At 57.4% G+C, this 11,843-nt stretch overlaps 1 protein-coding gene across 1 annotated transcript; it reads right to left on the reverse strand.

Annotated features, from left to right (window-relative positions):
• Positions 1 to 7,075: 7,075 nt before the first annotated feature.
• LOC135579938 (ubiquitin carboxyl-terminal hydrolase 36-like) lies at positions 7,076 to 11,557 on the reverse strand. The gene is made up of 11 exons (XM_065069992.1): positions 11,304 to 11,557; positions 11,013 to 11,230; positions 10,619 to 10,729; positions 10,222 to 10,324; positions 9,826 to 9,893; positions 9,385 to 9,455; positions 9,119 to 9,201; positions 8,682 to 8,793; positions 8,252 to 8,392; positions 7,880 to 7,980; positions 7,076 to 7,577 (listed from the first exon to the last, which is right to left on the reverse strand). Exons 1-11 carry the CDS (start codon positions 11,555 to 11,557, stop codon positions 7,076 to 7,078), a joined length of 1,764 nt encoding a protein of 587 aa, XP_064926064.1.
• Positions 11,558 to 11,843: the final 286 nt, after the last annotated feature.

Below are 11,843 nucleotides of genomic sequence, written 5' to 3' on the forward strand. Positions count from 1 at the left end.
ATTTGTCTGTGTCTCATCTTGTACATGTCCTCTGGAACTGGGGGTTCAGTCCTGGCACGCAGGAGGGGTCAAGGAGCCAAGAGCCCAGCTGCCATGAGGAGGATCAGGCACTTGTGGACCTCAGGGCTGCTCCTCACCGCCTCACTGGACAGATCCTTTCTGCCACTTTTGCATTGGGCTCCCTGGAGCCATGGTCATGGACAAGAGCAGTTCATGGTCTTTTCAGAGCAGCGGGGCCAGCTCAGGGCCCTGAGGAGAGCCCAGAGTGGGAACCAAGGCTGCCTGGCCAGCCCAGCCTGGACACAGTCACCCAGGGAAAGGGACGTCTCTGGAGAAGAGCAAGGGAGCATTGCTGTGCATGCAGGGAGGAATCCAGGAGGAAGAGAAACCCCTTTCTGCACACACTCATTTGGGGCCGGCTGCTCTGCTGCTGGAGCAGCACTCCTGTTCTGGGCTGGGGAGAGGGGCTGGCACTGAGGGGCACAGGCCGTCTGTGCTGGGGATCTCCTGGAGCTGACACCAGCAGTCCTGGGTTTGCACTGGTCTCCATGTCCTCGTGCCATGTCCAGCTCCAGCCAGACTGGGAAGGTTCCCAGGACATTTGTCTCTCCCGCTGCCATTTACAGCACTGACCACTCCCCCAAGTTCACGTGTGAGGTTTGCTCTCTGTCCATCTTCTTCCTGCTGTGGGACTCGGTGCCTGTGTCAGGGAACAGCCAGCCCTGCCCGGCCTCCCTTCTTGCCCAGAGGTTGGCAGAGCCAGAGCAGGGCTGTAGCAGCCCCTGCATGGGACACGGCTGGGGCTGGATGGGACGTCATTGCAGTCTGCACCTTCCTCATGGTGGGCAGTGGAGGGGGATGCGCTGATCTCTTCTTCCTGATGACCTGTGATAGGACATGTAAATGGAGTGAAACTGCATCGGGGGAAGTTCAGATTGGACATTAGGAAAAGGTTCTTCACTGAGAGGGTGGTCAGTCACTGGAACCGGCTCCTCAGGGAAGTGGTCATGACACCACATCTGTCAGAGTTCAAGGAGCATCTGGCAGATGCTCTTAGTTTCATGGTTTAGTTTAGGTAGTCCTGTGAGGAGCAGAGACTTGGATTCAATGATCCTTATGGGTCCTTTTCAACTCAAGTTATTCTATGATTTTCAAACTCCAGATTAGTCCTTCCCTGACTGATTTGTGTGTGTGTGTGAGTGAGTTTGTGTGTGTGTGTGTCTGTTTGTCTGTCTCTGGGGTACTGGGGAGATGAGGTGACCCAAGGTCAACTTCTGAATAGATTCCAAATCTAAGACCTGCTCTTGGAGGGTTCTAAACCTTATGTGTGTCATATGGATGTATATTTTCCACTGACACAGCCAAACATACAAATAGACACAGTTGGGCTGGGGAGGTGAGGAACAACACTGTCCATGCAATGATGGACCCCAAGGAGATGGCTTCTCCTTCCCATACACACCTCTTTAGGAGGAACTCTGTATCAATATCAATTGGAGAATTCCTCTATCACTTCTTCTCTTTACATCCCTTCCTCTTCAGCCACACTTTTGAAACTGATCTGATTAAGTGTACAAGTTCTGAAGACCAGATATAAATCATACAATCATAGAATTATAGGATCGTTTCAGTTCGAAGGGGCCCTCAGGATCACCAAGTGCAACCATAACCTAATCTAACTCTGGTACTAAACCATGTCCCTAATAACCTTGTCTAAATGCCTTTTAAACCCCTCCAGGGATGGTGATTCTACCACTGCGCTGGGCAGCCTGTTCCAACGCCTGACAACCCTTTCTGAGAATAATATTTTTCTAATATGCAATCTAAATCTCAGTCCCCGGGGTCAGCTGATTGGCACCAGCTCAGCTGGAGTCGTTTCAGCGGATCCTGAGGTACACGGGGTTTTGCGGTTCCCCGGATCCCAATTTTTCGACCTGGAAGCCCCCGGCAGCCCTTGCAAGAGTGGCTGACGTGGCGTGGTGTTACCACAGTGTCGGCGATCACACCCCGACCCCTGGCCTTGAAAAAGCCTCCGAGAGGGTAGCGACTGTCACTGCTCAGCAGGCACTGGGAGGGGAGCAACCAGCTTGTCAAGTGGGTGAGTACCACCCACACTTTGCTGCAGCAGCAGGTGTGTTAGCTCGTGTAGTAGGGTGCAGAGGGTGTCACTCCTTGCTTGGTAGACCCTCTCACCTATTGCCAGTGTCCCAGAGCGCTGCTGACCATGGTCTCCAGAAAGAGAGCTTGTCACAAAAAGACTGTCGCAACTCAGACAGAGGCCTTGCCCCGAACCGTGGCTGTTCAGGTTTCTGGCTGCAGGGATTGCCAGAGCCTGCTGCTGCTTGGGGAGGATGGCCAGCATCCCACATGTGTGAGGTGTGAGCTGGTGCAAGATCTGCTCAGCATGATCGCAAATCTTAGGGAGAAGGTCCAGACACCGAGGTCCATCAGGGAGTGTGAAAAGGAGATTAACTGGTGGAGTAACTCCCTGATGTACCAGTCAGAAAGGTCCCAGGGGGATACCCTCCAAAAGGTGATGGACCCCCTGCCCTGTCAGGCAGAGGGGGAAGACCCGAGACAGCCCCTGCCCTGTCGCTGTTGGGCTGAGGTAGGGGACCACAAAGATGATGAGGGTTGGAAGCAAGTTCCAGTTCAGCGTCACGGGCAACCCCCACTCCTTACCTGCTTTGCTTCCTCAGGTGCCCCTCCGTAATAAGTTTGAGGCCCTGGAACTTGAAGAAGAGGTAGGTGAGGATGTGGTGCAAGGCCCACCTACAAGGCCACATAGAAAGAGGCAGTTGACCCCACACCTCAAGACTGACTCTGATAAGAAAGAAAGAAGGGTAATTGTAGTAGGTAATTCCCTTCTGAGAGGGACAGAGCGCCCAACATGCAGAGTTGACCCTCATCAAAGGGAAGTTTGTAGTCTACCTGCAGCCCAGATCAAGGATATCACCAAGGCACTCCCAACCTGGTGCACTCAACAGTGAACTGGCTGAAGGGAAGAAGCCAGAGAGTGGTGGTCAATGGTACCTGGCGTGGGTTAGAAGGGGGTGGTCAGTAGGTCAGAGAGGTTCTCCTGCCCCTCTACTCTGCCCTGGGGAGACCACACCTGGAATATTGTGTTCAGGGAGCAGAGCCCTCCCGGGCTCTTTTAGCTGCCTTGACTTACCTGGGGTTTTTTTGGACTTCAAACGAAAGCAGAGAGGACCTGAGTGCACAAGTTACTGTGCACACCAATGAAAGAGGTAAGAACTGAACCAGAGGGTCCAGATCTCCTGAACCCAGCACTAACAGCCGCTGCAGGAACATTTTGATCCACAAGGGTTAGTACCAGTTCTCTCAGGAGCTCTGCTGGTGCAGAGACTGTTGGAACTTGCAGCTGTGAACAGGAGGGAGCACATGAAAGCAAGAACATCGCTTTGAGCTACAAAACCAAGACTGGGCTGTGTTGTCACAGGTGAACTGATCTGATCTGCTGGGCTGTGCATTTAGGTTTTCTGTGTAATACTGAAGTGATCTAGAGTATGCTGAGGCAGATACAGGCTTTAATAATCTGACTAAAATATGTTATCTTCTTTTTTCTTCCCTTCATAGGGTTAAAAGGGAAATAATTGCATTGTTGCAAGAATTCAGCTTATCTATGGGTCTCTTGTTTTTCTTTCATGCTACCTTCATTCTACCTGATTTCACCAAATCCTACAAGGATTTTAAGACCCTCTCACAGCCCAGCTACAGCACCAAGTGGGCACCATTAAACCAGACTTCTCCTCCACAGCTTTCTTTTCAGCGCTGTTTGGATTTGCAGGGAGGAGCAAAGAACAAGAGAATAGTAGACAATGAGGTAACAATTAACTTTAGAAATACATATACTGGTCCCCTGCAACTGCCTAATGTTTGGTCATCACACACAGTATCACACAGTATGTTTGGGATTGGAAGGGACCTCAGAAGATCATCTAGTCCAATCCGCACTTGAACACACCGCTTGAACAATTAAAATTTCAGGGCTTTTAACTACCACAGCCTTAAGCACAGCAATAGCTAAATTAGAAAGGATTTCTTTTGAGGACACTGCAACAAAATCCTGGTTTGGGGAGGCTGGGGTTTGGGTTCTTTATAAGCTGTTTGTTTTTCCCCTCCGTCTCTAAAATGTCCCCTAGTCACACAGAACGGTCCGTACGCCAGTGACTTGCCTCTTGAATGCTCTGTGGAGTCTCCACGTCTTCCTTGGTTGGTTCCTCAGACTCTCAGGAAGGCTGTGCAGAGACTCCACATCTTCCTCGTGTGTCTTCCTCCTGGGTGTCCTTCTCCTTTGTCTCCTCCAACATCTCCAAAGACACAGGTTCCGAAAGGAGATATTCCGAGCCTGTTTGAAAACAACAGAAAGGCAGTTTTGAAATGCCAATAGCACGACATTTACTTTTCATGTCCTTTCTCTTTCTCTCTCCCTTGTGAAACACCACAATTGAATAAGATCAGCACACAGACAAGGAAGATGCTCAGTCACGTTCATTAGACGCAGCGCCAGCCCCTCTCAGCCCAGGGCACGGTTACCTGCAGCCAAGGCCCCTTCCAGCTCCCCTCAGTCGCTGCTTTCTCTATCACAGTCGGTGCCGCTGTTCAGTGGCCTGAGCCGGTAACCCAGACAGCGCATCTTCTTCTGCCTCGCCTGCCCTGCGTGTGTCAGTGCGGTGCTAAGGCTTCCTCCACCAGGACACCTCCAGATTGAGAAAATGGGTACTGAACGTGTTTCTGGAAGCCACCTGTTTTTCTAGGGGAGGCAAAAATGCTTTCCCCAGCAGAAGTCAGCTCCAGCCCTTCTCCCTTTTTGCTGTTATGACTCTTGCCTTCCACCCTGTGCAAACTCCGAGCTTTCCAAAGCCCAGACTTCTACCCTCCAGCTCAGTCAAAATGCAGCATTAAGACTTGCTTTTGCATTCGGTTATTTCATGTTCACTCTTAAGATCCCTCAGAATCTTCTCTCTCTCTGACTCTCCTTATTTCCGTCTTTTAGAATCTTCTCACCTCTGCCGAGGCTGCTTCTCGCAGATCAACACCTGCCAGAAGCTCCCAATGGTAAAAATCACTGCGAGGCTTTTTCTTTCATATGCTACCAATATACACCCGGTAACCATTTCAAACTGACCCACCCAGCTTTGAGATGCACCTTTGTTTTGATGCCAAAAATGCATCTGCAGTTCGCAACAGTGACACAAGGATCCTGTGGGACACAGGAAACATTTCCATTACTAACAAAAAGAGTGTCAATGATTTACAGCCTGCAAGTTTTGCGTATCACTAGTGATGTGTAAATACTTGCTCTTGCTGAGATTTACCTTCATACTTGGCCCTCCCTCCTTCCCATGGTTGCTCTACCCATGCTCTTTTTTTTCGTTTTCATTACATGCTTTGAGACAGACTTCTACCCATTTGCAAAAATACCAGGACAAGACAATAGAAACCCTGGCTGTGACCTTTAGGCACTATTACAATGCAAAGGTTTGGTTGAAAAACACCCCTAAGATCATGGAGTCCAACTGCTCCCCCACCCCCGGCACTCACCCGTGTCCTGAGAACCTCATCTCAGGTCTGTTCAACCCTCCAGGGATGGTGACTCCAGCACTGCCCTGGGCAGCCTGTTCCAATGCCACACAGCCCTTTGGGGAAGAAATTGTTCCCCACATCCAACCTCAACCTCCCCTGGCGCAACTTGAGGCCGTTTCCTCTGCTCCTGGCACTTGTTCCTGGGGAGCAGAGCCCGACCCCCCTGGCTCCAAGCTCTTTTCAGGCAGTTCAGAGATCAGAAGGTCTCCCCTCAGCTCCTGTTCTCCAGATGAACCCCCAGGTCCCTCAGCTGCTCCCATCACACTTGTGCTCCAGCTTGGTGAGGCCAAGTCCCAGGTGGCCGGTGAGGGAACAGGTGGTATTGGGGAGGGGTGAGGGGCAAATTCATCCATTCAATGTCCAGCCTCACAGGGCTGCTCTCCTGCCCATCCAGATGTCTCCAGGAGACCCCCTGGATCAATACCCATGGTAGAATGCTGCTATCACTTCTTGTATACGATGAAAAATGATAGAAAACAACTCGGAAAGAAAAACCCCTCTTTTATGAAATCGTGTTTGAAATCTTCACCAAGAAGTATCTGACGGAAAGCTCTCCCAGGAGTTGTCCGAGTGCTGAGGACTCTCTCTCAGCCGTTCCTCCCAGCAGAGCTGTTCCAGCCTCGGATCCTCCCTGTGGCTCCTCTGGCCGCTCCCGCTGTCCCGCCAGCCCAGCCGGTTCCCGAGGGAACGCTCCAGTTTCTTGCCCGGTGTCGCGGTGGCAGCGCCCCGGCCCCACAGGGACCCAGCGCGGGGCTGGGGCGGGCACAGGAACCGGCAGCAGCAGGTGAGGACATGCACGGTGGTCCCCTCTGCTCTCCTTCCCTGGGGGGCCGCCCTGCAGTTATTGACATAAAGAACAACTTGGTGGTCTAAATAAAAGAGGTTGCTGTGAGCCAAGAGGAGAAAACAAAAAGGGGAGCCCAGAGAAAGGGGAGGGGAAAAGACACAGAGAGGGAGAGGGAAGTGGGGGAGTAGAAGAATCAGAAGTGTTTTCCCTTAGAAGCAGAAAGGAAAAAAGGAAGGAAACTTTAAGAACAGAACCCCCAGCGCCGTCCCCAGCCCCGGCTGCACAGCGGCGCCCAGAGAGCCGGTGCAGCCGCTGCCTGGGGAGGAGGCGACTCTGCAGCCTCCAACTGTGGTGTCACCAGCTCCCATCGCCCCCGGGGACACGCTGCCCTGACAAGGCTGGCAAGGCCGCCCCGCTCCAGGGACTGGCGCAGCCACCCCGCTGTCCTGAGCAAGGAGGCAGCAGCCAATTCTCCAGCCTCTGCAGGGATGGGAACAAGAGCGGGGGCCTGGCCCTGCACCCCAACCCAGAGGGAGGGCAGAGCCCTGGGGTTTAGGGGCTCTCCCCGCCCGCCTCCTGCTTAGCAATGTACCAGCATCGTTCCTGCACTCCCCAACACAAGCGCCGGATCCAGAGGCACGAGGCACCTACTAAAGTCTCTGGGCAGAAGCTCAGACTCACCTATGTGTCGGAAAGCGCCAGCTTCTTGGCCGGTGGTGGTGACATGGTGCTGCTGGGCTGCGGAGCAGCCCTGGCCGACAAGAAGGCTTTCAGCTTTGCCAGCACCAGGCTGGCAGAAGCCCTGCTGCGAGGGTCCCTTGCCGGTGTCCCGGTGTTCTCCCCGCTGCCCCACGGCTCCTGGCTGGGGATGGGCTCCGGCAGCCCAGGGGAGGCGGGCAGGGGCCCGGGCTCCCAGCAGCGCTTCCGGGGAACCTGCGCTTTGGCCCCACTGGTGTGACTGGGGCCACAAAGTCCTGGAGCTGCTCTGGGCGCGGGTGGCGGCTGCGAGGAGCGCGGCTTCTTGGGCCTCTGGGCTGTGTCACCGGGAAATGCTGCAGCCGCGTGTTTGGCTTTCAGGGCCAGCTTGGGTGATGGTGACCCAGAAGGCAGCTTGACACGGCCAGGCAGGCTGGAGGCAGCTTTGGAAACGGGACCCTCTGAGCTCTTCCCGGGGCTGGGGATCCTGAGGAAGGCAGAGAAGGGCACGTGTGAACCGCCAGTGTCTGAGTGACTGCAACATACTCATCATAGCTGCGCACGAGAACCAGGAGCCAGAAGCTCCAAGGAGGTGAGGAGCTCTTGATCTGCAGGAAAACCACAACAAGGGGCTGGAGCTCTCTCTGTCACCCTCCCCCGAGCCAGCACACGCACGTGGGCACTGGGGCTACTTGGGCCAAGCTCCTTCCCACATCCAGGCATGTGCCCCCAGCCCTGTCCCACACGTTGAGCAGGGGCAGAGGGGCCGGGGACACAGGGCACGCTCACCTGAGGTAGAACAACACATACGCCTGCTGGTTAAGGACCACCTTGATGTTACTGGGGCGGACCACGTTGTCATTCATTTGGTACCACTGCCCGTCGCTGGCCTGGGGAGGGAGAGAGAACGGGGTTGGGCTGTGTCCAGGGACGCTCCTGGCCTGAGAAGCAGCAGGAACAGCGCCCGTCGGCAGAGCTCCGCTCCCCAAAACCCGCAGGTGATCCCGGGCAGGTGAGGGGTCTCTGCAAGAGCAGAACTCCACACTTCCTGTGACGGAGCACAGCCCGTACACCCCAGTGCTCCACACCACGCACCTCTGCTGAGCACCCTCCTGCCTACCCCCAGCACAGAGAGGTGCCAAGAGAGCGCCCTGGGCTCACCTTCACGTAGCAGTAGTAGTGTCCTGCGTGGCTGCTGTACCCCGAGTGCACCAGCACCGCATAGAGCCCGTACATGACCGGATCCCCGCTGGTCTGGGACATGTACGGGCGGATGTTCAGGAGCTCAGGGTAGCCCACGTCCTGCAGAGAGAGGATGTCTCAGAAGCCTGCACAGCAGATGGCAAGAGCAGCTCAGCTGTACTACGAGTCCCGTCTTGTGAGGGAGGGAGAACCCACTCTCCCCAGGCAGAGCCCACGGTGAGGAAGATGCCGGGATGAGCCAAACTCCCACCACAGCACAGCACAGCTGGGGAAGGGCTGCAGGACTGTGGTAGAGCTCGCACCGCGCACAGAACCACCTCCAACCCTGCTCGGGGCAGCAGGGCCTCGGGACAGGACACAGCCCCGCTCTGGATTGCTGAGCACTCACCTTTGTGATCTTGCCTCCGGTGAAGTCGGCAAAACGCTTCAGAGCAAGCGTGAGAACCCTGGGCGCTCGGTGGATGGTGAAGCGTTTGGTTGCCGACACTTTCTTCTTGCATCTGCACAGGGAGAGCTTGAGCTGTTCATGCTGTTCCACCACCCAGGTGCTTGCCAGCCCTGGCCAAGCCACAAACCCCACGGAAATGACCCTGGTGAGAGCAGGTTCTGCTCCAGGGCACCTGCTCACGGCCAGGTCTGCTGGCTCAGGTCCCCGTCTCAAGACGGGGGAGATGAGGAGTGACAGGCTTCATCGCAGGCTTCACAGCCACGCACCTCACGGTTTAGCGGTGGAGCAGGTAGAGAAGCCCTCCTGTACTGCAGCTGCCCTCCTGCTTCCCACCAGCACACCCGCGGCCCCTTCCCGCCCCAGCCCCGCACACTCACTTGTCACACAGGTAGGCGTTCTCTCCGCCCAGCAGGTCTGGCTTCACAAACAGCTCCAGTGCCTGCTCTACGTTTGCGGCTTGCTGCCAGGACAGAGGAGAGGTCAGGGCCAGGCAGAGGAGGCAGCGCAACAACAGAAGCTGATTCCCTCTTGCCTGCACCGTGCCTGACACTGGCAGGTTAAACAGCCTCGAGCAGTAGCGGTGCAGCTGCAGGAACATCCCCTGCAGAGCAGAGCTCCTCCCCACCTGACCCTGCCCCGGTACCGTGATCTCCACCGGCAGGTCCAGACAGGGGTCAAAGGTGTCCGAGACTGCTTTGCACATCGAGCACTTCACTGCAAGAGAACGAGCAGTGAGCACCCCCTGGCACAACACGGCACCACCACCCCCAGCACAGCGCAGGCGGCTGCCGTGTTGCCCTTTTCCGCGTTTGGGCTCTGGGACGGCAGCACCAGCATTCGCAGTCTGTACGTGCTGGGACAACAAGTGTTGCGGGACAGCTGGCAACGTGGGTTCCTTTGCTGGTGGCAATGAGCTGGGGACCCACAGCCAGCAGCTTCGTGGCCCACAGATACCAAAAGACTGACCAGCTGCAGCTCTGCATAATTTGCACATGCTTAGTGACTTTCCCAAGTTACTGCAAGGCTCTCGGGGAAACAGCAGCCCTGAGAGTCACAGGCCCAGGCCCTGGCAGCCAGCACTCACCACGGGACCGCAGGGAACCGCCAAAGATCTGGTGGATCAGGGTGGTGGCTTGGGTCTGGCGATCCAACCTAGAGACGGCAGCTCGGATCACACAGCGCCCGCCCCAAGAGCCACCCCCACGGGCCAGCGCTGTGTCCTCAGGATCCAAACCCAGCCCAGTCACAGGATTTGGGGACAGAACCGCAGCTGTGCTGGGGTGGAGGTGTCAGAAGGCAGACAGCAGCCCAGGGCTGTGTCACAGAGGGGCAGAGAGCTGGGCCATCCACCCCAGACCCTGGAGTCAGCACCTCCCTCCATGAGCCCAGCCCGGGGGACACGTTCACCCCACAGTCCCCTCCCACGGGCACAGGGGACCAGCAGACAAGGGCAGTTGTCACCACCAGAGGCCCCACATACTCGGTGCAGTCGGGCAGGCAGGCCTTCTGCATGGCATCGATGGTGAAACGGAGGAACTCGTGTGCGTCCTCTTGCCTGCCCAAGCGGATGTGCGGGGCGATCTCTGCAGGAGAGGGAGGGATCAGCCGCAGCACGCGCTGCAACAGAGGCAGGTCCTCCCGCCCTCCCTCCCGACAGCGACTGCGGGGTTTGAGCTCCCTCGGCCCAAACCAGACGTCAGACTCATGTGGGCCGTGGGGGAAGCCCCACAAGGCCCGTGAAGGCCCTGGCAGGCTCAGTGAGTCGTCTTGGAAGAACCTCTGCCAAGACCTGCCCTGATCTCAAAGCTTCTGCTCCTGCAATAGTCTCTGCCCTCCTGCACGGCTACAGGAGGGGACGCGAGGGCAGCCATCCTTACTCTTGAGGTCTCGGACAAAGGACACTGGCTTTATCACGCTGCCGCTGTTCGCGAACGCCTGCGTGACGTGGTTCTGCATGACGCACATCATGCAGAAGCCGCTTTGGTGACCTGGAGTGGGAGAGGAGAAGACAGAACGTTGAGGACAAACCCATCTTAGTCCTGGCTGTGTCCAGCACAGACAGAGCCTCTCAGACGCAGGATGCAGAGCTCGGGAACACTGCTACGGCCAGGAAAAGTGGATGCTCCCGTATGCAGGAATGTCCTCTCCACGGAGAAACGGGCAGGAGGGAGCAGAGAAGGCACATCCCGGCAGCCGCACAGCCCCGGCAGAGCCGTGCGCAGGGTGCTGAGCGCAGCCCCGGGACAGGCGGGCGCTCCCCTCCCCACTCACAGGTGCGGCTGTGCTCCCTGGACAGCAGGTAGTTGGCGAGCGGTGGCGTGTACGTGAGGCACTGCAGGGTGGCGTTGAGGAAACAGGTGTTTCCCAGGTTGAGCAGCCCGGCGCCGATGCGCTGGACACGCTGCCACTGCATGGCGAGGCGCCCTGCAGGGAACAGCCCCTTCTGGGGCGCAGGGACGCCGGCCCCGAGGCGCCCCGGGGTCCGGTCGCTGCCTGCGGGGAGAGAGAGGCGGGTGAGCCGCGGGCTGCGCAGCGCAGGGAGAGCCCCCCGGCCCTCTGCACCCACCCTGCTTGCCCGGCTGTCCCTCCTCAGCGCCGCGGGGGTGCTCGGCGGGCTCGGTGCGGGGGTTGAGCAGCAGGTACTTGGCCCGCAGCAGCTCCGGCTGGCCGGAGAAGCCGTGGCTGGCGGGCTGGAACTCGATCTTGTGCAGCAGCACCTTCGTGGCCGAGGTGCTCAGCAGCCGGCCCAGCGCCCCGGCCTCGCCCGCGTCCCGCCGCGCTTTCAGCAGCTCCCTCGGCTTCGCCGTGCCCGCCATGGCGTGTCGCCGCACGTGCCACCGCCTCGAGGTCGCGCCGGTCTCTCGGCCTCTCCCTCTCCACCACCACACACGCTTCCCGCGCCTCCTCCTCAAGTCCCGCCCTTCGCTGCGGTCGCTCGCGCTCGGCTCGGCCCACTGACTCCTCCCCTCGCCTTCGCCGTCCGCTCCGCTCCGCGTCCAGAACAGGACTGAGCTGCGCCTGCGCGTCCCGGCAACGCCAGGGGCGGAGCCTGCCGGGAGCGGGGCTTGTTTGTGATGCCATCGCGCTCCGGCCACGCCCCAG

This window comes from Columba livia, chromosome 7 (assembly GCF_036013475.1).
Source record: "Columba livia isolate bColLiv1 breed racing homer chromosome 7, bColLiv1.pat.W.v2, whole genome shotgun sequence".
In the NCBI taxonomy this organism is placed as follows: domain Eukaryota; kingdom Metazoa; phylum Chordata; class Aves; order Columbiformes; family Columbidae; genus Columba; species Columba livia.